The sequence below is a fragment of the Leopardus geoffroyi genome, chromosome B3, assembly GCF_018350155.1.
Source record: "Leopardus geoffroyi isolate Oge1 chromosome B3, O.geoffroyi_Oge1_pat1.0, whole genome shotgun sequence".
Lineage (NCBI taxonomy): Eukaryota > Metazoa > Chordata > Mammalia > Carnivora > Felidae > Leopardus > Leopardus geoffroyi.
The window spans coordinates 580,703-607,893 of NC_059337.1; the positions used below are offsets into that span (position 1 = coordinate 580,703).

General features: G+C 66.7%; 2 protein-coding genes across 5 annotated transcripts in view; one reads left to right on the top strand and one right to left on the bottom strand.

The window, feature by feature from the left end:
- The window catches only part of TBC1D2B (TBC1 domain family member 2B), a 65,886-nt gene extending 53,985 nt beyond the window's left edge, over positions 1-11,901 (top strand). For all 4 annotated transcript variants that reach the window (XM_045448540.1, XM_045448543.1, XM_045448541.1 and 1 more), the window contains exons 10-13: positions 753-870; positions 5,490-5,675; positions 5,824-5,945; positions 9,123-11,901. In XM_045448540.1, the coding sequence (XP_045304496.1) occupies positions 753-870; positions 5,490-5,675; positions 5,824-5,945; positions 9,123-9,315 (619 nt within the window). In that variant the 3' untranslated portion in view covers positions 9,316-11,901. The remainder of the gene's footprint in view (positions 1-752; positions 871-5,489; positions 5,676-5,823; positions 5,946-9,122) is intronic.
- A 2,316-nt stretch (positions 11,902-14,217) lies between these two features.
- ADAMTS7 (ADAM metallopeptidase with thrombospondin type 1 motif 7) overlaps positions 14,218-27,191 on the bottom strand; it is a 48,486-nt gene continuing 35,512 nt past the window's right edge. Inside the window, 9 exon segments of the mRNA XM_045448539.1 lie at positions 14,218-14,574; positions 16,735-16,897; positions 21,338-21,484; positions 21,578-21,751; positions 22,015-22,167; positions 22,898-23,586; positions 23,589-24,162; positions 24,439-24,652; positions 26,329-26,455. Of these exon segments, the coding sequence (XP_045304495.1) occupies positions 14,417-14,574; positions 16,735-16,897; positions 21,338-21,484; positions 21,578-21,751; positions 22,015-22,167; positions 22,898-23,586; positions 23,589-24,162; positions 24,439-24,652; positions 26,329-26,455 (2,399 nt within the window). The 3' untranslated portion in view covers positions 14,218-14,416.

A 27,191-nucleotide genomic window follows, 5' to 3' on the forward strand; every position in this document is an offset into this window, starting at 1 on the left:
GCCTACTGGGAGTCAAGCCTGGGATCACCGGACAGGTCCGTGACCGGGGACAGTGTAACGGCCGAACCCGGGTTTCCGTTACGAGCAAGCCGACCGTTGTTCAGGCTCCGGCCCCCACGCGCACGCACACTGTGGCCGCAGTTCCTTCTGAAAGCCCCTCGGAGTGGCTGTCTGTGACCCATCGTACACTCACCCCTGGACTTTCTGTGTGCAAAAGAGCTGCGCTAGCTAAGCGTTTTTTTTTTTAATGAGGCTGGTTGATCGTTGGGAAAGGGTCGCAGCATCCTTCAACGAAAACCAAACGAAAGGGTTGGCGGGAGCAGTGCCTTTGCTTCTCAAACATCATTTATCTTAGTGTTTATTTTGAGAGGGGGAAGGGGCAGAGAGAGACAGAGAGAGAGAGAGAATCCCAAGCAGGCCCTGTGCTGTCAGCACAGAGCCCAACACGGGTCTCGAACCCATGAACCATGCAGTCACGACGTGCCTCACTTGGGGCACCCGGCTGGCTCGGGTGATGGAACACGTGACTCTTGATATCGGGGTTGTGAGCTTGAGCCCCACACTGGGGGCAGCGACGACTTAAAGAAAAGGGCGAATGTGCTGCTCGTGCAGGAAGTTGCTTGTTCTTTGTTGGGGGACTGGAGATGGCCGCGGCCGTGTCAGCAGACGGCGCGTTGCGGCTGACCAGCCGTGTGGCCCGGGCCCCGGTGTGCGGGGTGCTGGCCCTCACCTTGCTGTCCGTCTGTGTACAGGTTGGTGGCAGTGGCCCTCCTGTACCTGGAGCAAGAAGACGCGTTCTGGTGTCTGGTCACCATAGTGGAAGTTTTCATGCCTCGAGACTATTACACCAAGACGCTGCTGGGGTCCCAGGTACGGCTAGAAACACCGCGTGTCAGTCAGCGGCCTGGAGAGTCCAGCCGACACGTGGTGAATTGAACTTCGGTGGGGGAGGGGCTCCCGTGCGTGCTGAGCCTTGAAACAGACGTACGAGGAGGGCGTGCTGCAGACCCCGGGCCTGGCTGAGTGTGACCGGGCGGGGAAAGTCCCACCGGGCACAGTTGTCCCCCCCCCCCCCATCCCCTGCAGTCCTGCTGTCTCCCTCCCTGGGCACAGGTGTCCCCCCCCCCCCCATAGCCCTGCTCTTTCCCCAGCACAAGCTGTCCCCCCCCCCCCCCATAGCCGTGCCCTCTCCCCAGTGCAGCCTTCCTGGGGAGTCCGGGGACAGGAGTAGGCAAGCCAGAGATTTCTGAGGGGGGGGCACCTGCGAAGGACCAGGGAGGGAGCAGGGAGGCGGGGGAGCCCCCAGACCAGGGACAGGAAGGTGGCTCGAGTGGGACGGGTCCCGGGTGGCCGTGTGGTTCTCAGGAAGTCTCAGCCAGGCCAGCAGGGACCCCTGTGACAGACCTGTGTCTCGTGCCGACAGGCCGCATCGGGGCTCTGCCGTGGTCACTTCCTTCCTGGGAGCAGGCAGCGGGGCTGGCAGTCACCCCCCTGGCGGGAGACGTGCCCACAACACCCGGCGCCCGAGGGCGAAGGGGCGGGAGAGCCCAGGCTTGTCTCCTCGGGGGCAGTTCTGGCTCCAGAGCAGCCCGGGCCCCCTCCCCTGGGCCGGGCTGGGACCGCCGTCCCTGCTCCCCAACTAGCAATCCTGCTCGTAGGCCTGACCTTCACGGCCCTGCGGAGGCCAGCAGAGGCACCGGCGGGTGGCAGGAGGGGACTGAGGGCAGTTCTCTCCCCGCTCATCACGGGCACCGCCCGTCAGTGGGTCTGACTCCGCGGTGCCCACTCCTGTCTACTGTCCCCCTTCCCCGCCCCCGTGCGGGAGGGACCTCCCTGTTCCAGTCTGGGGGTGACTTCCTGCCCTTGCCTCTGGGCCACCAGCAGCCGCCTGGCTTCTCAGCTTCTCTGTCACTGTGTGACTTTCCTGGGTAAAATCCCTCAGGGTCTCGGTTGTAAATACTGGGAGTAGGTTCTGTCCGCCTGGCTGGCCCCTGCCTGAGTCTTGCTTTAGATTTGCACATCTGCCTTCAGACCGGGTCCTCATCGTGGCCTCTGTCACTGCCTGCCCTCTGCGCCCGCTAGCCCACCAGCCTGGACTCCCCCTCATTTCTCGCCCCCTGCATCCCTGCGGTTAGCTTCTGGTCATTGCCGCCTGCCTGGTGGCTCTCATCCCTGCTCCCCCTTGACCCCTGACCCTTGTCAGGGTGCCCTGCCTTCCTGTATAACTGTCACTCTTGGAGTCAGCCGTGCCCCCTTGTGACGGAACACCTGCTCGCCGGTCACGCCCTGACCTCGGGTGAAGACGTGACTCCCTAGGTCACCGTTTCCCTGCCTGCGTCCTGGAGAGCACCTACTCTGAGCGCTGAGCACCGCATCCTCGGTGCTGCTTCCTGCCCCTCTGGGGCCGCCCGCTGCTCCGGTCCGGGGCCTCGGGGACAGCGCTTGTCTGACGGGACCCTCCCCGTGTGCCTGCTGGCCCTGTAGCTGGTCAGCAGCCCTGACGTTTATTTCAATATCGCGGGCACGCGGCACGGTGAGCGCGGAGCGTGTGTGAGCGAGCTCTCCGGCCAGGGGCACTTAGCGAGCCCCCCTCGCGTCTGCACAAAACCATCCGGATGCAGGCATCACGGTCCCCCGCCTCCTTGGGAGACCAGCGGAGCTCGGAGACGCGAAGTACCTTGCCTGAGGAGCTACCACCAAGGCCCAGGCTGGGGTCTGGACCTGTGTGTCCACTCCTCCTGGAAGGCTGGGGAGGAGAGCAGGGCCTGGGCTCTGGGCCCAGTGATCCCAGGAGAGTCATCTGGTCCTCCGGTGACCGCTTCAGTTTGCTAAGCGACTGAGAGGCTAGTTTCGCCAGTGTGTTAACTAGGAAGTGAGCAGTTGACAGGCAGCAGTCACTGTTTTGTGGGAGTGAGGGGGCCAGTAAATAATGTTCTGTGTATCGCAGACGCCTGGGAGCCAGGAGCTTCAGAGACTCAAAGTCTCAGATGGCTGTGTTTCAGAAGAAGACGGTCTTACTCCAAAACTTACTCCAGCGTCAGGAAGGAGCCTTTGTCTTCGCTCCCGTGAGCCAGGCCGTCCCCCCTGTGGGGCGTGGCCACGTTGCGGGGAGGCCCGTGCCCCAGTTTCCACATCTGTAAGATGAGCGTCAGACTCCCCTCCTGTGGAGTGCTTGACGTCAGATTCAGACGATGCTTTAAGGGTCTGTCATAATGTTCAGAATTAAAAAAAACTCGCAGTTACAACAGGCAGAAGGGAAAAACCCATCTTAAGTATGTGGATTTGAGATGAACTGTGCCTCGTGCTGTCACGGAAAGGGAATCGTAAACTGAAGAGGCTCTCTCCCCAACCGAGAAAGTCGCAGAAGCTCCCGAGGAGCAAGCAGGTGACACAGAAAGGCGGTAAGAGGAGGATGAAAACCGCGTTACTCCACCAGGGAGACCACGCTTGGCATTTTGATGTGCTCCCTTTTTGCTCCTCCCCCACCTCCCCTTAGGTATGGACGTTGGGGGCGTGAGGTGTCCCGGCTGCTTCGTGTCACGGCTCCGGCGAGTTGCCCGTTCGGTGGCTGCCGCGTCCCGTCGGGGCAGCGCGTGGACTGTATGTGTCCTACAGGGGGCGCCGCGTGGGCCGCCCTGAAGCGGGGACAGCTTGTGTGCCCCTCTGCCCCCACGGCACCCTGCTTCCCAAATCCCTGCCGGCTGCTCGCGGCTTCTCCGTCGTTCCATCCGCTGTGCACCAGGACCCGGCCGGTGCCGAGGACCCCGTCCCCCGGTGTCCCCTGGTGTCCCCCGGGGTCCCCCGGCGCGTTCCTCCCCCCACCGCGCCCTGCCACCTCCTGAGCCGGCGGGGCTGGGGCTGAACACAGGTCGAGCGGTGTTTGCTGCCGGCTGCTCCGCACCCGGCCCTCCGCGCCTGGACGGCCTCCGGCGCGAGGTGCCGCCTGCCGCCCGACGGATACAGGGCGCCTCTCGCGCTGTGGGGGTGGCTTCTCGCCCCTCCTCTTCAGCCCAGTCCCACCCCTCCTGGCAGAAGGAGTCTGTTCCCGTCACTCATCCCGCGGTTACTCGCTCTGGGGGCACTTGGCCTTCACTCATCCCGTGGTCACTCGTTCCGCGGTCACTTGTCCCGCATTCATCCCGCGGTCACTCGTTCCGTGGTCACTCATCCCGGGGTCACTTATCCCGCGGTCACTCGTTCCGTGGTCACTCATCCCGGGGTCACTTATCCCGCGGTCACTCGTTCCATGGTCACTTGTCCTGTGGTCACTCGTTCTGGGCGCACTTGTCCTGCTCTCATCCCATGGTCACTCTTTCCGTGGTCACTTGTTCCATGGTCACTCGTCCCATGGTCACTCATTCTGGGATCACTTGTCCCGTGGTCACTCGTCCCAGGGCCACTCATCCCGTGGGCACTTGTCCCACAGACACTCATTCTGGGGGCACTTGTCCCACACTCATCCCATGGTCACTCATCTCGTGGTCACTCGTTCCGCGGTCACTTGCCCCGCATTCATCCCGTGGTCACTCGTTCTGTGGTCACTCATCCCGGGGTCACTTATCCCGCGGTCACTCGTTCCGTGGTCACTCATCCCGGGGTCACTTATCCCGCGGTCACTCGTTCCACGGTCACTTGTCCTGTGGTCACTCGTTCTGGGCGCACTTGTCCTGCTCTCATCCCATGGTCACTCTTTCCGTGGTCACTTGTTCCATGGTCACTCGTCCCATGGTCACTCATTCTGGGGTCACTTGTCCCGTGGTCACTCGTCCCAGGGCCACTCATCCCGTGGGCACTTGTCCCACAGACACTCATTCTGGGGGCACTTGTCCCACACTCATCCCATGGTCACTCGTTCCGCGGTCACTCGTCCCGCAGTCACTCGTTATGTGGTCACTTGTCCGGTGGTCACTCATCCCGGCGTCACGTCCCACAGTTTGTTGTCCTCCCTTGCCCACCTTCAGCCCCTGAAGGTGGCCAGCGCTGGCCTGAGCCCCGGCCTCAGGCGCCTGCTGTCCCGGGGCCGTCGTTCAAATGCGCAGGCGCTGTCTTTAGCGGGTGGTGCTGACCCTGCCCACTGAGAGGGGCGAGGCTTCCCTCGAGGGGAGCACGCACCGGCTGCATCACGTGGCGCCCTCGCGTGTCCTGGAGCGGTCTGTGCAGGTGTCCTGGGGCAGCAGCGGCTGGGAGGTGCAGGCAGTGCTTCGCGCCCCCGTGACATCTGTGGGACGGCCGTGCTGCTGTCACACTAACTCTTGGGCCTGGGACTCGGTTGTGACCCATATACCCTAGATCTCGCGTGCAGCGGCCAGGCCGACTCTTCCCCCGGCTCAGTGGCGGATCATAGCGGCCTGTGTTCTTGGGTGTTTGGGGCACACGAGTGGGTTTCGGGCCCGGGGGTGGGCGCGCCTGCGGTGCGTGAGGTTCCTCGTGCGCGGCTCAGGCGGCGTGCCTGAGCGCACCCCCGCCTCCGCCTCCGCCCCCCTCCCCAGGTGGACCAGCGGGTGTTCAGAGACCTCCTGAGCGAGAAGCTGCCCCGTCTGCACAGCCACCTGGAACAGCACAAAGTCGACTACACCCTCATCACGTTCAACTGGTTTCTGGTGGTGTTTGTGGACAGCGTCGTGAGTGACGTCCTCTTTAAGATCTGGGACTCCTTCCTCTATGAGGGACCAAAGGTGGGTCTGCTCGCCGGGTTTCTGGGCAGCACGGGGGTGGCCAGCTGCCCGGGTGCGTGAGGGGCCACCGCGGGGCCGGGGTCACAGGAAGCAGCCGCCCCGGGCCCGGGTGTGCCTCTGCTCACAGGTGTCTCTGTCCCGCCCACAGGTCATCTTCCGCTTTGCCCTGGCTCTTTTTAAGTACAAGGAGGAGGAGATCCTGAGGCTGCAGGACTCCATGTCCATTTTCAAGTATCTCCGTCACTTCACGCGCACTGTCCTCGACGCCAGGTGCGTCCTTGGGGGCGGGGGGCGTGGCGAGAGCGGGAGCGCCGGTCCCTGCTTCCCGAGGAAAGGGTGGGGACAGGCTGGGGACACCAGGTGGCTTCCAGTGATGGGGAGGGGCGGGGGGAGGACAGAGGACAGTTTATTTTTTCTCCAATGAACATCAGTCCCAGCAGCAAAGCAGCGTTTGTATCTGGCTAGCACGCCTTTACTGAGTGTCCGGGGCACGGGGGGCACGGTGACCGAGGACGGACGTCTCCCGTGAACAACCTAGGGGAGACCACTGGCGTGACAGGCTCAGGGCTGCCGTCGGGGGAGCCCAGATAGGACAAGTGCAGGGGAAAGGCGGGGGTGAGCAGGGCCGGGGGGACCCCAAGGAGAGGGTGTCCCGGGCAAAGGGATCCTGAGGAGTGGAGGTGAGAGGCAGCGTGTCTGGGGCCGTGGCGGAGCGGGACGGGCTTCATCCCCCAAGTGTCGGGGAGACAGGAGGGCTGGCGTCGGAGAGGAGACCCGGGGCCTGGGGAAGGGGGGCGGGGGGCGGAGGGGGTAGACTAGAGCATGGAACGGGAAGTGGAGCTTGGGGAACCCTGGTCTCCTGGCCCGGGCACCAGGCCTCGGCGGGTCGTGTCGTTGTGGTGCGTGTGCCCCCGACCGCGTTTGGCGGCTGCCCTGGGGACTCGCCAGGGGCTCCCACGGCCAAGGCGGGGTACAGTTCGCGGCTGCCCGTGTGGTACAGGGCCGCCTTTCCCTGCACGTGACCGTGTTCCACGTCAGGCTTGTCTACCCGTGAGGGAGCCATGAGTCTTTCCGCAGAGAAGTGTCTGTGGCTCACATACGTTTTCACACTATTTTTTAAATTATTTCTGAGAGAAAGAATGCAAGCAGGGGGAGGGGCAGAAGAAGAGAGAGAGAGAGAGAGAGAGAGGGTCCGAAGCAGGCTCCGCGGTGTCAGCGCAAAGCCCGAGGCAGGGTCGAACTCACAGACTGCCAGATCGTGACCTGAGCCAAAGTTGGACGCTTAGCCGACTGAGCCCCCAGGCGCCCCTCAGACTTTTTGGACTGTAGCTCATCAGACCATTTCATATCAGAATGTGAATTGCCCGTGCCAGAGCGTATAGAAGTGAAACGGTTTGTTGAAACGTTTGTGGTTCTTGCCAAAGGTCTGTGTTAGATGTTGAGGTTTCTAACTTCCTGTTACAAAACACTTGTCATGATTCGCCACGTGAGTTTCTCATCCACTGATGTGTCACAACCTGCTTGAAAGCCCGCGGGGCCCCCCAGTAAGCTGGCAGGTGCCCCTCTTCTTGGCTGGCCCCGCGAGAAGCCGCAGGCCCTCAGGGCACCGGCGCTGGGGGAGCCCGCCGCAGGAGGGCTCTGGGGCAGGGGCTGGGCCCAGGTCCCGGGGAGGGGACGCTGCGAGCAAAGGGGCTGATGGCTGAGGCCACGCCCGACAGCCCAGAAGGCGTCGGGGTTTGTAAGGATTTTCAGGCAGCTTGGCTATCGGCGATAGTGGCCTCGGTTTCGCCAAGTGAAAAGCCAGGGAGCAAAGCCTGAGACAGAGCAGGCCGAGAGCGTGCGCTACCCTTCCATCAGGTCAGGGCCCCCTCACCTCCCTTCAGGCCCAGGCTGCAGGATGTGCCCCCCCACCCTCCCTGCAGCGCCTCCCGCCCGCTCTGCAGCGCCACCTCGTGAGCGGCCTCGGGCACAGCCGCCCGGCCGTTGGCCTCAGGAACTCAGTCCCCGTGGCTGGGTGGCGACCCGGGTGTTTCACTCAGCTCCCCAGGCTGGTGGGTCCAGGGGAGCAATTCCACATAACCGAGCGGCTCCATAAGAAAGGAGGGCGCGGGTGCTGAGTCCCGTGTGCCCAGGAGACGGCGGGTCAACGGATTAAACCAGTCTCGAGTCGGGGCCCCTGGGGCCTTCAGCCTGGGCTGACCATGGGATAGCTCTCATCTCCTGACCGGGCCGCAGAGTGGAGTGTTCTGCCCTGCCCGCTGGGCCAACAGGCCCTGGCGGCACGGTCCCACCAGAGGCTCTGTGAAAATAACCTAGTGTTGTTTGCCTCCCATAGAGGGGGCTGGAGGCCAGCTCCCAGGTGCGTGGAGTCTGCGACTCGTGGCTGTAGGAAAAGGAGCTGGTCGTGTGGCCCTGGGTCCCGGGTCTGGGCTCACATTTCCGTTCACAGACCCCTGCGGCCCCGGCCGGTGGAGCCCAGTAGGAGGCACGGCTCCGTGCAGGCCTGTCCTGTTCTCCCACGTGCCCGTGTTCTAGAACAGTCTGGGAAGCTTGGCATTTGAAGGTGGCCTTCCTGACCTTTGACCTCACGCAGGGAGTCCTCTGGAGTCCGGCTAAGGAGGAGGTGTTTGGAAATTCAGTAGGGAGAAATGCCAAAGGCTACACCCTCCCTTAACGTTACACCTTCTAGAATAAACTTACATCAAGGCAGCCCACGTGGGTGGATGGTGGCCTGTGGCCGCTGGCTCTGTCCTCACAGCCTCTCCTGGGTCTGGAGGTGCGCCAGGGCCCTGTGGCTGGGAAGAGAAGCCCCTGGGCTGGATGAATCGGGGGCTGCACCCGGCCCCAGGCCCTGGGGCACCTTCTCATTCTGATCTTATTAAACCACTGGCCAGCAGCTACAGCCCCGTTTCTGTGATTTTAAACCGTTTACTGTAAATCAGTGCCTTGATCCCAGGATAGTAGGAAACCCGTAGACGCACATCTGTCTGCAGACGTGTTCGAGCCTCGTTGTGTGGCTCCTGGGTATGACGGTGCCTGTCAGGTGGGCCTGGGTATCCGCTGCTCCCCGGCCAGGCCCGGGACAGCCCTCCGGGCCATCCTTCTGCTGGTCCCGAAGGCTCAGGCTCGCCGGCCCTGCAGTCACAGGCAAGTGCCAGGCGCTGTCCTTGTGTGCGTGTTGTGGTGGCAGCTCTGGTGACCCCAGACCTCAGGAAGGTCACTAACTTATCCCAGCCTATCGACGAGGAATCAGAAACCGGAAAGGGAAGGGACGTCCCCTGCCCCACGACAGAGCGAGCGTGTGTCTGAGTCCAGGCCGTGGCGCAGGGCCAGCCCCGTAGCCTGGGCGTGAGAAGGGCTGGCCTCCAGGTGATACACCTGCTGGGGTCCCATCCTGTGCCCTGCCCTGCCCTGCTGACGCTCTGTGCCTGTCCCGTGTCCTTCCAGGAAACTGATCAGTATCTCCTTTGGGGACCTAAACCCGTTCCCCCTGCGCCAGATCCGGAACCGGCGCACCTACCACCTGGAGAAGGTCCGGCTGGAGCTGACGGAGCTGGAGGCCATCCGGGAGGACTTCCTGCGTGAACGGGATGCCAGCCCTGATAAGGGTGAGCTGGTCAGCGATGAGGAGGACACCTGAGTCCCCCGTCCCCACCCCCCCGATGCTGCTCTTGCCTTCACAACCAAAGTGTGCCAAAGGGTGACCGCAGAGACGTCTCTGCTCCTTTAAAAGCCCGAATGTAACGCCCGTGGTCTCTGGAGATCTGCCGGGCAGACATCCAGGGCCGCACCGCACTTTCTCCTTTCCACTCGCGGTGGGGTTTGTCCTGTTTACAACTGTCCTCCGTGCCGTGGCACGTGGCTGCGCGTGTCCCCGGCTCGCGTGGTCTGTGCGCCCCCAGGTGAACTGGCTGGATGTTTTCCAGGCCCTGTTTACTGCACGTGTCAGCTGGGTCGGTCATTGGCTCCCGCCCTCGGGACCCCGTCCCAGGCGCCTCCCTGTCTCGCTCCTCCTGCACCCGGTGCGGCTGAGGGCCTCCGCCGAGCAGCCACACTGTGCTTCGCGCACTCCCGGGCCACAGTGTGGCTGCTCCGGGGGCACGAGGGTAGTGAAAAGGGGCCTTTCCTAGAAAAGCAAGTGCGTCCCACGCTCAGAAGCGGCCCGTAGAAAACCCACACACCTTCCCCGCGGGCAAGCGGCCTTGCCTCAACTCCGGAACAGCACTGGCCCTTCCGTGCACGGCGTTTCAAGCAGCGAAGGGCCTGGCTTTCCAGACAGCCCACACTCCCTCCTGGGCACCCGCTGGGCTCGCCTGCCCTCAGCCTGCCCTCTGCCTGGCGCAGATCTCTGTGAAATCCTTCTTTTTGGCTGGCTCCGAGTCACCGTCTGTGGAGGGAGCCGTCCCGCAAAGCAGGCCCTGCCCTGGGGCCTTGGTAGAGGGGACAGAGCAGGGCCGTGGTGCAGGTTCCGGGTGACAGTCGAGGTCTCCTCCACCTGCTGGTGTGGGGGGAGGCGGCTGCCGGGGCTTGGGGCACCGCTCGGGTCCCCTCCCCAGTGCCGCCCACGGGCATCCGCTCTGGCGGCGTCCTTGTTCATCCCCGAGGCCGTGGGGGTCACACCGCCCAGGCAGCTGCGGAGACGGAGCGCCAGCTGTTTGAAGCCCCGGAGAGAGGCTTTGCCCAAGGCAGTGGACTTCTGCTTTATCACAGCGAGGACCGTCCGTGAGGCGGACGTGTGACAGTTTCCTGGCACGGTATTGCTCAAATAGGAAAGAAATGACCTCAAGTGGGATTTTTACACCACCTGGAGAAGTTGGAAACAGCCCTCGGTTGACGTGCTGGATGCAGCCTGAGTGCTGGACCGATGGAATTTGCAGCGCTTTTTTCCCAAGTAGGGATGCCCTGTCACCAGCGTTGAGCGGGGTCCAAGCCGGGTCCGCATCTCCACAGACCGAGTTTCCGTCCGTAGGCTGGTTGACTTCATTTTCGGGCATCAGACGCGTTGCACCGTTGTTTGTTTCCTGGGAGTGGCTGGTGGCGTCCTCACTGCCATTCGCGGACCCCCCCGCCCTGGCCCCCACGCAGCTGGCCGCCTGGGGACAGCGGTGAGGATGTGCGGCCGGATCAGACCGTAGTTTCCGGATCGATTTCCCGGAGGTGACGGTGCTGCTGGTTTTGTCCGTCTTGCCCCAGAAAGATGCATCTTAAAGACGTGACCGGCCCAGGTTCCCACTGTACGTGGCTGGAGTCGTGGTTTCAGGGAGCGGCTGGCGGGGCTGTGCTGCTGCCTCCAGGCAGTCGTCCGAGGCCGGAAGTTGGTGTGAAAGCCGAGGGGTCGGAGGAACGGGCCGGGGATGCTGGCCTCTGGGTGTCCGGAGGGCAGGAGGGGAGCTTGGCCTGGTCCGGACGGGACAGGATGGGGCCGTCGCTCCAGAACCACAGGGCCCGGAGCGGCCCCCTCTCCTGCCCCCTCCGCCGGGCGGAGAGCGTCCCGATGGGGCGGCCTCAGCACCGGCCCAGGGCCCCTGCAGGCTGGGTCTCGTGGCGACACGTCTTGCCCAAACGCGCGTACTGTGGCCAAGGGGATTCCCTCAACGTGTCGGGGGGCACCTGCCCACTTGCACGTGGACGTGTTTTTGTTTCATGGGTTGAACATGTTAATGCTTTTGTATAGTTTTTCACTACAGTTTCTATTTTTATAGACTTTGTATCGAGGTTTTTTTAGATGACGTACATCTATTTTATACAACGAGTCTTGTGTACGGCTCCCTGTATTTGTGTCTGAACCCGAGCACGACGTGGCTCCCCACTCCTGGGCCCCGGGCGTCCCGCCTCTGGCTCATGCTGGGGCTGCTTCCCCGGGTAGCACCTCCCTGGTCACTTGCGGCCACGCGGACAGCTGTCCGGCACCCGCTGGGGCTGGACCGAGACTGGATTCTCCTCCATTGTGTCGATATAGGAAATATTCTAGGCAGATAGCCAGCGCGTTTTCCTCTTTGAAGCTAAACGTGTGTATTGCACAAATCCCCACCCTTGGCTTTGTGCCGCGTGGTCTTCCCCAGGTGCCCTGGGCGGCGGCCAGCCTGGGGGGGGGGGGGGTGTGCCGGCAGGGGGGCTGCTGGCAGGTGACTTTCCTTCATGTCTCTGCAGCTTCTGTGCTCGTCTTCCAGTTAAACTTTGGAACGGTCCTACTAAAAAGCCAAATAAACTACTAATTTGTATAACATTGTGGTTTGAAATGTGGTTATAATCCCTCGTGATGGGGCTCACCCCAGGGCTTAGGGGGGACAGGGGCCTCCCCGACCTGCCAGCAGGGTGTTTAGGTCCGTGCCCTTGGTTTGCTCTTTCGGGGTGCGTGGTACGAGATGCCTCGCCTCGGTCAGCGGTGCAGCCCCGGGAGCCGTGGCCGAGCTGGCAAATGGGGGGCCTCGGCCGGGAGCCGCCCTGTGTCTGGAGCAGCCCCCCTGGGTCACAGCTGTGCCGTGCCCCGCCTGAGTCATGGGTTGTTTGCCTCTCGTCTGGGCTGACCGCTCGGCTGCCACCGGGGACACCATCCCCCTCAGCCCCCATCATCGGAAAAACACACCACAATGATTAAGACCAAATGTCTTTCCACGGTGTGGGGGAGGGGGCTCCAGGGAGGGTTCCCGGACAGAGCAGACGAGGGCCCGCTGAGAGTCTCCAGGTCAGACTCTGTGAGGCTGGGGGTTCCTGCGGCCACAGCAGCAGGAGCGGAGCCGGCACTGGGACCCCCGTGCCGTGCCCTCTGGCTCTCGCCCCTGCTCAGTGTGGGTCAGGCGCCCGGACAGAGGCCGTCACAGAGCGTGGGTCCCCAGAGCTACTGCAAACACAGGAAGGAAGCCTGCTGCCCCTCCCCCAGTGCAGGATCCTGGGACTCTCTCAAGCCCCCGTGACTCGCTTTCCTGAAGTGACCTCAGAGCGACTAGCTCTGCCAAAGCCGTCTTCCCGCTGGGGGCAGCCCAGAGCTCAGGTGGAAGGGGGCTTGGGCCAGACCCACGCGGAGCGGGCGGGGCTCTGCAGCCAGCGGCGAAGGGGTGTTACCGGAAGGGGTGCTGTGTGCGGAGAACGGGAAGCCGGGGAGCAGCTGGGCACCTCTCCCTCCGTGCCTTCCATGTGGGGACCAGTCCCCGGGACAGACGCCTGCTGGTGGCTTCAGCCTCTGATGCACAAGTGGCCACGTGGCCCTCGCTACCACGGCCCAAGGACCGCTGTGAACGGCACATGCCGTGGAACTGAATGTGGTGTCCGCCGGTGTGCATGGGGCTGGGGGCCGGGGGCCGGGGCCCCTCTCAGCCTCGGTGTCCCCCACGTGAAGAAGGGGTCTACACTCTCCAGGAGTAGGGCTTGTGAGCACCGTGTAAGAGGGTCAAGTTCAAGACTCATGGCTAGAGGTAAGGGTTGGAGCCTACCCAGGCCACTTCCTGGAGGAGCAGCTGGGCCGCCCCCGCCCCCCCCAGCCTCCTCATTCCTGGTTCAAGCCCAGAACACTCCCCAGAGCACCTGGGGCCCAGCTGCCATCTGCTGTTCACGCCTGCCTCCACGGACCTAGGTCTGTCCGGCAAGAAGGGAGCTCTAGTGGGCAGGTGCTAGGTCATGGGTCAGCGTCACAGGAGCCCAGCAGCTGGGGTTGGCGGGGCAGGAACCCCCCCCCCCCCAAATCTGTCTCTGAACACGGAGATGTGGGAAAGGGACAAGCGGGGACCAGGAAGGATGTGGCCGCCCATCTGCTCCTACCTGCACCCCGTCTCTCCCCCTGGTGCAGGTAACAGCCGAAGTGGCGAGGGCCAGGAACCAGACAGGGCGTCCCGGACCCCATCGCCATCATCCAGGAACCAGACCGGGAGTCCCGGACCCCATCGCCATCATCCAGGAACCAGACCGGGAGTCCCGGACCCCATCACCATCATCCAGGAACCAGACCGGGAGTCCCGGACCCCATCACCATCATCCAGGAACCAGACCGGGAGTCCCGGACCCCATCGCGATCATCCGGGAACCAGACCGGGAGTCCCGGACCCCATCGCCATCATCCGGGAACCAGACCGGGAGTCCCGGACCCCATCGCCATCATCCGGGAACCAGACCGGGAGTCCCGGACCCCATCGCCATCATCCGGGAACCAGACCGGGAGTCCCGGACCCCATCGCCATCATCCGGGAACCAGACCGGGAGTCCCGGACCCCATCGCGATCATCCCAGGGGACAGCCCCTGCTGGAGACCAGAGGGCCTTACTGCTCGAGGGAGGGTGTGACCCATTCACTGTGAAACCGGTCTCTCCTGGAGTGGAGACACGGGGGGTGGGCGAGCGACTTGAAGGGGCAGAAAGAGCGTGGCCCAGGACCCCCGCCCCACCCCCGCCTTTGCCAAGCTGTACTCCTGCCGTAAGACCTCCCGAGGCGGCCACCAAGCACCTATTCTAGGGTTTCCCCGAGGAGCACGTGAAGGGTGGTGAGTCAGGAGGATAGAGACCAGGGGGTCTGACCTGAGATTCTCCCAATCCAAGAGGAAGTCACGCCGTGCTCGAAACCATGGTGCTCGTTTATGTATAACAATAATAACGTTCTGCAGACTGTTAAAAAAATACCTTTCTTGGGGTGAGAGATCCCTAGCCCGCCGTCAGCGGGCCGGGTTAGCACCTTTGGGGTGCAGCCCGCACTGGGGCATGAGGTCCGTGCGTCTGGGACGGTCTGTTCGTGCGGCCTGGCCTGGCTGGAGTGGGTCAGCGGCGGGCGACACGCTGATGGCCGCGGGAGGGGACCCCGTGGCCTGGCAGGGGGCAGGAGCGGCAGCACTGGGTGCGGACGGCAGGCAGCTGGCAGCGGCCCAGCAGGCGGAGGGTCTCACAGAAGCCGAAGGACAGGCGATCCCGCTCGCAGCCTAGAGTGGGGTGGGGTGGGGTGGGGTCCTCAGGAGGAGCCACACCTGCTCCCTTCCCCTCACACCTGCACCCCTCCCTCCTCCACCTGGGCTGTGCCCAGGATCAGGGTGGCCAGGAGCCTCAGGGGCTTGGCGGCCACCCCCAAGGGCTTGAGCCCTCTGGGCCTGGAGGTGCCAGTCCCCAGTTGTTGCTGCGGCCCCATCCCACCTGCCTGCCCTCAGGTTTCCAGAAGAAAGGCCCCGAGACTCCACCCGTGACCATCTCAAAGGCTCCTGAGAAGGCAAAGAGCCTGCTGCCCCTCCCCTTCCCTGGCGTGACCTGGGCCACACAGCCTCCCGAGGAGGGACGGAGGGACAGAGGGAGGCGGCAGACCGGGCCCTGGCTGGCCCTCCCGCCCTGTGCTTATCGGAGCTATTTCGGGAAGTGGTTTGCTTCCAGCCCTCCCGGCCTCGCCCCCGCTGCCACTGACGTCCCCCAGCTGCCCGGCTCAGTGCCACAGACGCCCGGGTGCGGGAGGAGCAAGAAGGCAGCCACGCTGCAGGCCTGGGACATCCCCCAGGCCACACAGAGGGCACGTGGCAGCAGGCTGGCTCCTCCGCCCCGACTCCTGGCCGTGGGTCTGAGCTACGGCATCTGTGGACCTGCATCCTGTTCCCACTGTGTGACCTCAAGCGAGCTTCTTCACCCCTGGGGGGGCAGTTCCCTCCTCTGCCAACACCCCCCACCTCCACAGACAGGCGGATGTGGGCCACGCTATGTCAGCTGCCTCACCACGGTGACCGCACACCCTGGAGTTTCCAGGCTTTCTGAAGGTCTTGCCACACCAGCCCACAAACCGTCAAAACATCCTGGGGCTCCAGGATCTCGGTGTCCAAGTACCCCCAGCTGGCCTCCACCCTCAACTACTCACTTGGTCAGGAAACACCTAGCCCCCCTCCCCCCATCGCCTCCTCGCAGCCCGCCCCCTGGCCCCCGGGACACCTGGCCAGCTTGGCTGGAGGCCCCAAAGGCCTCTGTTGCTACCCTCTCCCCCAGCTGGCCCTCTCCTCCAGACAGCACGGCTGCCCAAGTGCCCCTGGCACTGAGCCCAAGCGTGAAGGGCAGGAAGGAGCTGGGGCCCGGGCTGCGTGCAGCAGGGGCCGTGAGCTGGTGCTGAGCAGATGCTGGGGGTCAGGGCGGGTGGCGTGTCCGCTGGGCCTTGAGGCTGGGATTTGAGGAGGCCAGACCGCCCCTCGCAGCGGCCTGGGTGGAACTGCCCAAGGAGGCAGCCGGGGTGGGGGGCACAGCCCGGAGACCCTGAATGCCAGCCTGAGCACCGCACACTGTCCTATGTCCCGGGGGGGGGGGGGGGCGGGCAGGCAGCTGACGGGCACAGAAGCAGCTGGGCTCTCCTCCTGACCCCCCGGCTGCAGTGGCGGCAGCAGCTGACGGGGACCGGGCAGCAGAGGGAGAGGGCCACCCTCCCTGAGCCCCTCCTGGGCCCTCCCCCGCCCGGGGCCTGGCTTCTGCTCTACCCACCCCGTCCCCGAGCACGGGGGCCCTCGGCCCCTCTATGCACCGGGAAGTGGGGCCCGAGGCCGCACAGCTGGTGAGGAGCCCGGTCTCCCGTGCTCGGCACAGCTCGGGCCGCCGGGGCTGCCGGAAGGCGGCTGTGCGCCCGCGGGTGTGCAGAGCCACCTCTGGCCGGGCCCTCCTCCAGCAGGACGCAGCTGGCCAGGAAGCAGCCAGCAGGACCCTGGAAGGGAGGCGGCTGTGTGTGGCTGCACCGCCACCCTCCTCCAGCCCGGGGCGGGGGGCTCAGCCAGAGCCGGGGCTCCACAGTCCCAGGGACCTCCCTGGCCTCACTCGGCAGGTGACCGAGACCCAGAGGAAGGAGGAGCTTGCTCCAGGCCACAAGGCAACTCGGGGGCGAGGTCGGCCGCCGCCCCTCTTCCTGTGCCAGAGGGAGCCGCCCGCGGGGTGCGGTGGGTCGGACCCCCTTGCCTCCGACCCTGGCCCGGCCCCAGCTCCTGCCTGGTACCCGCAGCCTCACCGTTCTCAGCCAGCCAGTGCCGTGGGGGCGGCAGCTGGACGGAGGGTCCCGTCTCCCTCGTGCCCCGTCCCCCCCGCCACCGCCCCCCGGCCCCGCCCCGGCACAGCCACCACAAGGAAGCACTCACGTGGAGCCTCGCCGAGCTCACAGTCTTGGGTGCCGCACGGCCGGGAGCTCTCGGGCCAGGCCTCGTGGCCACACTGGTCACTGTCCTCCTCAGGCAGCCCGGTCTGGGTGTTGACACACCTGATCAGGCGTCTCTGCACACCGCCACCGCAGGGGGCCGAGCACTGTGGGGGGAGGAAGGGGCAGGGGTGAGGGGCCGAGCACTGTGGGGGGGGGGGGCAGAGGTGAGGGGGCTGAGCACTGTGGGGGGGGCAGAGGTGAGGGGCCGAGCACTGTGGGGGGGGGCAGAGGTGAGGGGGCTGAGCACTGTGGGGGGGGCAGAGGTGAGGGGGTGAGCACTGTGGGGGGGGCAGAGGTAAGAGAGCTGAGCACTTTGTGGGGGGCAGAGGTGAGGGGGCGAGCACTGTGGGGGGGGCAGAGGTGAGGGGCCGAGCACTGTGGGGGGGGCAGAGGTAAGAGAGCTGAGCACTTTGTGGGGGGCAGAGGTGAGGGGGCGAGCACTGTGGGGGGGGGCAGAGGTGAGGGGGCGAGCACTGTGGGGGGGCAGAGGTAAGAGAGCTGAGCACTTTGTGGGGGGCAGAGGTGAGGGGGCGAGCACTGTGGGGGGGGCAGAGGTGAGGGGCCGAGCACTGTGGGGGGGCAGAGGTGAGGGGCCGAGCACTGTGGGGGGGCAGAGGTGAGGGGCCGAGCACTGTGGGCGGGGCAGAGGTGAGGGGCCGAGCACTGTGGGGGGGGGGACAGAGGTGAGGGGCCGAGCACTATGGGGGGGGCAGAGGTGAGGGGGTTGAGCACTTTGGGGGCAGAGGTGAGGGGTTGAGCACTTTGGAGGGGCAGAGGTCAGTGGATGAGCACTGTAGGGGGGGCAGAGGTGAGGGGCCGAGCACTGTTGGGGGGGCAGAGGTGAGGGGCCGAGCACTGTGGGGGGGGCAGAGGTGAGGGGCCGAGCACTGTTGGGGGGGCAGAGGTGAGGGGCCGAGCACTGTGGGGGGGCAGAGGTGAGGGGCCGAGCACTGTGGGCGGGGCAGAGGTGAGGGGCCGAGCACTGTGGGGGGGGGACAGAGGTGAGGGGCCGAGCACTATGGGGGGGGCAGAGGTGAGGGGGTTGAGCACTTTGGGGGCAGAGGTGAGGGGTTGAGCACTTTGGGGGGGCAGAGGTGAGGGGATGAGCACTGTGGGGGGGGGACAGAGGTGAGGGGCCGAGCACTGTGGGGGGGGGCAGAGGTGAGGGGGTTGAGCACTTTGGGGGCAGAGGTGAGGGGATGAGCACTGTGGGGGGGGGGACAGAGGTGAGGGGCCGAGCACTGTGGGGGGGGGGGCAGAGGTGAGGGGGTTGAGCACTTTGGGGGCAGAGGTGAGGGGATGAGCACTGTGGGGGGGGGGACAGAGGTGAGGGGCCGAGCACTGTGGGGGGGGGGCAGAGGTGAGGGGGTTGAGCACTTTGGGGACAGAGGTGAGGGGCCGAGCACTGTGGGGGGGGACAGAGGTGAGGGGCCGAGCACTGTGGGGGGGGGCAGAGGTGAGGGGGCGAGCACTGTGGGGGGGCAGAGGTAAGAGAGCTGAGCACTTTGTGGGGGGCAGAGGTGAGGGGGCGAGCACTGTGGGGGGGGCAGAGGTGAGGGGCCGAGCACTGTGGGGGGGGGACAGAGGTGAGGGGGTTGAGCACTGTGGGGGGGGGCAGAGGTGAGGGGGCGAGCACTGTGGGGGGGGCAGAGGTGAGGGGGTTGAGCACTTTGGGGGCAGAGGTGAGGGGTTGAGCACTTTGGAGGGGCAGAGGTCAGTGGATGAGCACTGTGGGGGGGGCAGAGGTGAGGGGGTTGAGCACTTTGGGGGCAGAGGTGAGGGGTTGAGCACTTTGGAGGAGCAGAGGTCAGTGGATGAGCACTGTGGGGGGGCAGAGGTGAGGGGCCGAGCACTGTGGGCGGGGCAGAGGTGAGGGGCCGAGCACTGTGGGGGGGGGACAGAGGTGAGGGGCCGAGCACTGTGGGGGGGGCAGAGGTGAGGGGGTTGAGCACTTTGGGGGCAGAGGTGAGGGGTTGAGCACTTTGGAGGGGCAGAGGTCAGTGGATGAGCACTGTGGGGGGGGCAGAGGTGAGGGGCCGAGCACTGTGGGGGGGGCAGAGGTGAGGGGCCGAGCACTGTGGGGGGGACAGAGGTGAGGGGCCGAGCACTGTGGGCGGGGCAGAGGTGAGGGGCCGAGCACTGTGGGGGGGGGACAGAGGTGAGGGGCCGAGCACTGTGGGGGGGGGGACAGAGGTGAGGGGGTTGAGCACTTTGGGGGCAGAGGTGAGGGGATGAGCACTGTGGGGGGGGCAGAGGTGAGGGGCCGAGCACTGTGGGGGGGGCAGAGGTGAGGGGCCGAGCACTGTGGGGGGGGGGGCAGAGGTGAGGGGCCGAGCACTGTGGGGGGGGGGCAGAGGTGAGGGGCCGAGCACTGTGGGGGGGGCAGAGGTGAGGGGCCGAGCACTGTGGGGGGGGGGCAGAGGTGAGGGGCCGAGCACTGTGGGGGAGGGGCAGAGGTGAGGGGCCGAGCACTGTGGGGGGCGCAGAGGTGAGGGCGTTGAGCACTGTGGGGGGGCGCAGAGGTGAGGGCGTTGAGCACTGTGGGGGATGGCAGAGGTGAGGGAGTTGAGCACTGTGGGGGGGGCAGAGGTGAGGGGGCTGAGCGCTTTGGGGGGGGCAGAGGTGAGGGGGCTGAGCACTTTGGGGGGGGCAGAGGTGAGGGGGCTGAGCACTTTGGGGGGGCAGAGGTGAGGGGATGAGCACTGTGGGGGGGGCAGAGGTGAGGGGCCGAGCACTTTGGGGGGGCAGAGGTGAGGGGCCGAGCACTGTGGGGGGGGGACAGAGGTGAGGGGCCGAGCACTGTGGGGGGGGGGACAGAGGTGAGGGGGTTGAGCACTTTGGGGGCAGAGGTGAGGGGATGAGCACTGTGGGGGGGGCAGAGGTGAGGGGCCGAGCACTGTGGGGGGGGCAGAGGTGAGGGGCCGAGCACTGTGGGGGGGGGGGGCAGAGGTGAGGGGCCGAGCACTGTGGGGGGGGGGGCAGAGGTGAGGGGCCGAGCACTGTGGGGGGGGGGGCAGAGGTGAGGGGCCGAGCACTGTGGGGGGGGCAGAGGTGAGGGGCTGAGCACTGTGGGGGGGGGGCAGAGGTGAGGGGCCGAGCACTGTGGGGGAGGGGCAGAGGTGAGGGGCCGAGCACTGTGGGGGGCGCAGAGGTGAGGGCGTTGAGCACTGTGGGGGGGCGCAGAGGTGAGGGCGTTGAACACTGTGGGGGATGGCAGAGGTGAGGGAGTTGAGCACTGTGGGGGGGGCAGAGGTGAGGGGGCTGAGCGCTTTGGGGGGGGCAGAGGTGAGGGGGCTGAGCACTTTGGGGGGGGCAGAGGTGAGGGAGCTGAGCACTTTGGGGGGGCAGAGGTGAGGGGATGAGCACTGTGGGGGGGGCAGAGGTGAGGGGCCGAGCACTGTGGGGGGGGGACAGAGGTGAGGGGCCGAGCACTGTGGGGGGGGGACAGAGGTGAGGGGCCGAGCACTATGGGGGGGGCAGAGGTGAGGGGGTTGAGCACTTTGGGGGCAGAGGTGAGGGGTTGAGCACTTTGGAGGGGCAGAGGTCAGTGGATGAGCACTGTGGGGGGGGCAGAGGTGAGGGGCCGAGCACTGTTGGGGGGGCAGAGGTGAGGGGCCGAGCACTGTGGGGGGGGGCAGAGGTGAGGGGCCGAGCACTGTGGGGGGGGGGGCAGAGGTGAGGGGCCGAGCACTGTGGGGGGGGGGGCAGAGGTGAGGGGCCGAGCACTGTTGGGGGGGGCAGAGGTGAGGGGGCCGAGCACTGTGGGGGTGACAGAGGTGAGGGGCCGAGCACTGTGGGGGGGGCAGAGGTGAGGGGGAAGGAGGGGCGTCGCCTGGAGCCAGTCCCTGCACCTGACAGCCCCCCCCTCCCATGTCCCCTCAGAGCCCACCTGGCATTCACCTGCAGGAGGTACACCTGCCTGGAGGCCCAGGAGGCCAGAGACAGGGACAGGGACAGGGACAGGGACAGGGCCCGGAGGACCCACCATGGCCCCGGGCAGCGCGGTGGGGGATGGGGGGAGGCAGAAAGTTTCTCAAGGGGAGCCCTCCGTCCGGAGTCGGGCTTTATTCTGACTTGTTAGGGTCTGAGGTTGTAAAAAACCCTACAAACAGCTTTCATCTCTGCCACTCGGTGCCAGGCCCTGGGCTGAGGGCCTCATTGTGTTAACCCGCACGCCCCGCTGTCGAAGACGAAGAGCCACCGGCCCAGAGTCACTGGGTGGCCGGAGGTGCTGCAACCCCCGAGCTGCCCCCCCCGCCGGCCCCTCCTCCACCCCAGCTGCCGCCTAGGCCTCTGCTCGGGTCCCTGAAGGCTCACGGCTTCCGTTCCCGCCCCCCTGCGTTGGGTGCTCCCCTCGGGCCTCACCCCCAGAGTCCTCCGCGCCAGAGAACCCGCCCGGTCCTCTTCCTCTCTCCCCAGCAGCAGGGCGGGGACCTTGTGTGGCCACCGCCCGCATCTGCGGTGACCAGAAGGAATGCCTGGGGCGGAGGACCGAGCGGTGGCTGCCGGGCCCCTGTCCCACCCCTCCTCCGCGTGCGGCTCACCTGGCCCCAGGGCCCCACCACCCACTTGGTACAGGGCTGGGTGTTGCAGGACCGCGTGCTGTTGGGTCTCAGGGCCTCCTCGCAGAGGCCCGGCTCCGGGCAGGTCACCAGACGCCGCTGCTCGCCACCGCCACAAGCCTCTGAGCACTAGGAGGGCGCGACGGCAGGGAATGGGCTGAGGGCGCTTCTAGGGGCCAAGGCCACCCCCACCCCTGCCCCGCCCCGGCCCCCAGGCCTCACCTCTCTCCAGGAAGAGACGTACCAGCTGAGGCAGGGCTGGGCGCCGCAGGGACGGCGGGCCGGTGGCATGGCCGGCCCCGGCTGGCAGTGGAAGGGCCGCAGAGGCCGGAGGTCCTGCGTGTCCACGCACTGCACGTCCCGCGTCGAGGACCCTCCGCCACAGCTGCGGGAGCACTGCGGGCCGAGCAGCACGGGTGAGCGTACCCCACGCGCATGCGCACGCGGCCCGCGGAACCCCATCCTCCGCCCGGCCCCGGGGCAGGTGGACAGAGTGCTATGTAGAGCGGGTGACGACGAGGTCCCGAGGGTGACGGCAGGTACGGGGTGGGGGGGGGTGGGGGGCTGGGGCAGGTCACAGGGAACCGAGAAGGGACCAGGCAGGGGACCGGATGAGCACAGGACGGCAGCCGGGAGCCTCCCACCCCAGGCCCACGTACCTTACTCCAGTTGCCCGCATGCCAGGCGGCACACGGCCTCAGGTGGCAGTGGCGGGCGGGCTGGGGCCGGCCCTCAGGGGCACAGTCGTCCTCCCGGCCCGAACTGCAGCGCACGGGCCTCCACACAGCACCCAGGCCGCAGGTGGTGGAGCACTGGGGACCAGGGCATGGGCCGTGAGGGTGGGCAGATCCCCAGCCAGGGGCTGCCCATCCAGGTGGGGGGCGGGGACCCTGGTGGAGCCAGGGCCTCAGTCTCCCCCTCTGCAGAGGGGGGCTCTCCACCCACCTCCCAAGAAGACCATACGTGAGGACCAAAAATCTCAAGCCACTGTCTGTGCCCACAGGGGACGCACGAGGTGACCCAGCCGTCGTGACCAGGCTCACTGCTCCCCAAAGTCACGGAGGAAGGGAGTCTGGATTCCTGTCTCTGCCCGTCCCTCCCCACCCAGGACGAGGATTCTGAACAGAATTGAACAGTGACACCGGGTGGGGGGCACCTGCCAGCTTCTTCCTGTCAAGTTCAGACCCTCGCCGGCCTGAGCGGGGAGGGGCCGCTGGGGGCAGGGGGCTGTGGCCGCCCTGTCCAGGGAGCTGGCCAGCCGGGTGTGAGGGACGCTGCCCCCGGCTGCCCCCATCTGTGCTACCTGCCCTCTCGGCGGACCCCCGTGCCACTGGGGGCCTCTGGGGACTCCAGGGATGGGCGCCTCCCCGGACACCTCACCACTCAGACAAGAAACGGGCCTGATGGGGTGGACTGCCCCAAGGGCACACGGAGGGCATGACCTGAGACGACATTTCCCGCCCCCCCCACCCCCCCCCCCCGCCCAGGCAGGGTTTGGGCCCCGGGTCCCAGAGGAGGAGATAGAGGTGGTGAGGCCCCTACCTCACTCCAGTTGCCCACTTCCCAGCTGGCATTCCCAGCAGGGGGCAGGTGCACGGCCAGGCTGGGGTCTGGCTGGGCCTCAGGGATCATGCTGCCATTGGCCGAGCCGTCCTGAGCTGGTGTGAACACCACGGAACCAGGGGACTCGGGGCCCACAAGTCCCGGGCCTGGGGCCGGCAGGAGGAAGGCTCCTGGTGCTGCCGGGGTCCAAGGGGCGGGAGGCCCCGGCTCCAGGGTGCTGTCCCCGTCCCGGGTCTCTGGCTGAGCGACCAGCGGAGGAGGAGGGGCAGGAGCCCCCCCAGTGCTGGGCCACAGCTCACTGTCCGCAGGCCCCAGGCCACCGTTCAGAGTTGGCTCCCAGGCCACAGTCCCAGCTGTCCACAGCGATCCTGCGTCGGGACTGGGGGAGGAGTGGCTGGGGCCCGTGGCGGGTGAGGCGGGTGGGGTGGGGTGGGGCCCGTGGGGGGGGCTGGTACCCTCCTCCTCGGACAGCTCGTTGGTCCTCTCCCACCACGGAGGGGACGTCCAGCTCTGGCTGTCTTCCCCTCCCAGGACCCTGTTTTGGCTCCCAGGGGCAGCCGGTTTCTCCGTGCCACCGGCTGGAGTGGGGGGCCGGGGCAAGCTGGGGAGCCCAGAGTCTGGGGCCTCAACAGGGGTGTCTTCCTCAGGCAAGAAATTGACCAGGGGGTCCCGGGGGTCTGCTCTGAGGGTGGGGGCGGGGAGAGGCCAGCCTGCCCGGGCCAAGGGGCAGGGGACCCGCCTCCTGGTGTCCCAGGAAGCTCTGAGGCCGGCAGGGGGGTGGCTGTGGGGGGCTCAGCGGGACTGCTCAGGGGCGGGGGCGTCCGGTCCCCTGCACCTGCCAGGTCTGGGGCGGGGTCCTCCAAAGGCCCGTAAGAGAGGTCCTCATGGAAGTTAATGAAATTGTAGTCGTAGTAGAAATCGTCAACGAACACGGGCCCCGGCGGGCCCAGCCCAGGGTCCTCCTCGATGGCGTTGCCCACGCCAGTCGGCTCGGGTGACGAGGGGGGCGGGGGGCGTGGGGCCAGGCGCGGGGGGATGAAGTCGATCTCATTGAGGAACTCGTGGCTGGAGGAGGAGCCGCTGCCCGAGCCTTCGGGGCCCAGCGCGTCCAGGGTCCGCGGACAGGGCGGCAGAGAGCAGGTAGCCTTGCCGGCCGGCCGGCGCACCTCGTCACAGGGGACGCCGGTGTCGTTGGTGCAGAGGACACTCCGGAACCGGGTGCCATCTCCACACGTAGCCGAGCACTGGAGAGGAGGCCGGAGAGAGGGGCTCGGGCCAGGGGAGGTCAGAGCCCAGGGCGCCCTGCCTGCTGGCCGAGGGCAGAGCAGGAGGCCTCGGCCAGCCGACTCTGGGCCTGTCCAGCCCCAGACCGTGGCGTGCGGTGGTGGCTCTCCAGGGCAGCCTAGTCCCCGAGGCTTCGGGGGATGCCCCCACCGCCCTCCCACCGTGAGGCCCGCCAGGAAGGGCCCCCTGAAGACCGATGGTGGAGCTGGGGGCGGGCCCCCCATCCTGACACTCACCTGAGACCAGTTCCCCACGGCCCAGGTGGCGGGGCAGGGCACCTCACGGTTACAAGGACTTTCGGCAGGGGGCCGGGGGAGGTGCCCGCAGGCAGACGGCTGCAGGGCCCTCTGCTCATCCGGCCCCACACCGCGGATGCAGAGCACAGAGCGGCGGGAGAGGCCCACGGGCCCGCAGGAGTGGGAACACGCCTGCCACTCCCCTGCCCACCACCTGTGAGGCACACGGGCCACATCAGCGGAGCCTGGCCGCGCTCCCAGGCACTGGGGGTGCAGGCGGGGTGGGGTGGGGCCCAGGGACAATCTCCCAGGCACTCGGGGTGCAGGCGGGTCGGGTCAGGGCCCAGGGGACAATCTCCCAGGCACTCGGGGTGCAGGCGGGTCGGGTCAGGGCCCAGGGGACAATCTCCCAGACACTCGGGGTGCAGGCGGGTCGGGTCAGGACGCAGGGGACAATCTCCCAGGCACTCGGGGTGCAGCCAAGTCGGGTCAGGACGCAGGGGACAATCTCCCAGGCACTCGGGGTGCAGGCGGGTCGGGTCAGGGCCCAGGGGACAATCTCCCAGGCACTCGGGGTGCAGGCGGGTCGGGTCAGGGCCCAGGGGACAATCTCCCAGGCACTCGGGGTGCAGGCGGGTCGGGTCAGGGCCCAGGGGACAATCTCCCAGGCACTCGGGGTGCAGGCGGGTCGGGTCAGGGCCCAGGGGACAATCTCCCAGGCACTCGGGGTGCAGGCAGGTCGGGTCAGGGCCCAGGGGACAATCTCCCAGGCACTCGGGGTGCAGGCGGGTCGGGTCAGGGCCCAGGGGACAATCTCCCAGGCACTCGGGGTGCAGGTCGGGTCAGGGCCCAGGGGACAATCTCCCAGGCACTCAGGGTGCAGGCGGGTCGGGTCAGGACGCAGGGGACTATCTCCCAGGCACTCTGGGCACAGGCGGGTCGGGTCAGGGCCCAGGGGACAATCTCCCAGGCACTCGGGGTGCAGGCGGGTCGGGTCAGGGCCCAGGGGACAATCTCCCAGGCACTCGGGGTGCAGGCGGGTCGGGTCAGGGCCCAGGGGACAATCTCCCAGGCACTCGGGGTGCAGGCGGGTCGGGTCAGGGCCCAGGGGACAATCTCCCAGGCACTCGGGGTGCAGGCAGGTCGGGTCAGGGCCCAGGGGACAATCTCCCAGGCACTCGGGGTGCAGGCGGGTCGGGTCAGGGCCCAGGGGACAATCTCCCAGGCACTCGGGGTGCAGGTCGGGTCAGGGCCCAGGGGACAATCTCCCAGGCACTCAGGGTGCAGGCGGGTCGGGTCAGGACGCAGGGGACTATCTCCCAGGCACTCTGGGCACAGGCGGGTCGGGTCAGGGCCCAGGGGACAATCTCCCAGGCACTCGGGGTGCAGGCGGGTCGGGTCAGGGCCCAGGGGACAATCTCCCAGGCACTCGGGGTGCAGGCGGGTCGGGTCAGGGCCCAGGGGACAATCTCCCAGGCACTCGGGGTGCAGGCGGGTCGGGTCAGGGCCCAGGGGACAATCTCCCAGGCACTCGGGGTGCAGGCGGGTCGGGTCAGGGCCCAGGGGACAATCTCCCAGGCACTCGGGGTGCAGGCGGGCCTGGTCAGGACGCAGGGGACTATCTCCCAGGCACTCCGGGCACAGGCGGGTCGGGTCAGGGCCCAGGGGACAATCTCCCAGAGCTGCAAGCCCCGAAGCCCAGTGACAGGACCTCTCTGGGGGGCTGGGCAAGGCCCAAACCCTAGTGACCAGGGACATCCTAGGCCAGCTGCTCCAGGCTGGGGTGGCGGTGGCCACGACCCGGGCCCTTAGCCCCACTCCCTCAGCCCCTCCCGCGGGCCCAGGACGTGGGGTCTGCGGCAGGGCCAGGAGCGGGCAGGGCGGGCTCACCGGGCAGGGCACGGCTCCTCGCTGCACTGCCTCTGGCGGTCATCGGGCCGGACCAGGGGGTCGCAGTGTGTCTCGTCCACGGGCCCCACCTGTCGCTCACTACAGCGCGCAGTCTGCCTCTGCATACCTGGGGGGCCGCGAGGGCTCAGCCTGGGCCCGGCACCCAGGGTGCCCCCTGCCCGGGCTGCCCCGCACCCAGAGACAAGGCCACACCCGCTCCTCTAGAACCCTCCCGGAACAAGGCCTCCGCCTCCACCCCCGGACGGGGACCAGAGCGTGGCGGTTCGTGGCGTTGAGGGCCCAGCCCCTTGGCGTCCTCGCTGGGAGGCTCGGGTGGCTCGCCTGGCCGCTCTGAACCTCCGTGTATTTATCTGTAAGTGGGAGGAACAGTAACACCCGCCTCGAAACCAGGGTGTGAGGACAACACGTGGTCGTGCCAACCCAGCCTCCCCCTCCCAGCAGGGTCAGCGCTCAGAAGAGGCGGAGCGAGGCCCCTCACCAGACCCCCGAACAGACCTTCCTCTCCAGCCCGCCTTTGTCACTGTTCCTGTCCCCCAGCCACCGCCTGCCTCTGGGCCTTCGCACGACTGCACTCTTCCCCTCGGACACATACCCCACACTGTCTCCGGTGGCAGGACCGTCCACTGCCTTCCCCTGCTTCCCTCACAGGCCAGAAGACCAGGTCTCCTTGGCCCGAGCCTTCCGTCCCGTCCACTCCTCCTCCCCTAACAGGATTCTGGTTCTCTGCGAGGGCCCGCTGAGAACACTCCCCATGGGAGTTCCCGTGCGCGAGGGAAGGACACAAGGAGTAAAGGACACGAGTCTCTCCCCCGGGGGTCAGCCCCTCGCCCCTTCCTTCTTCC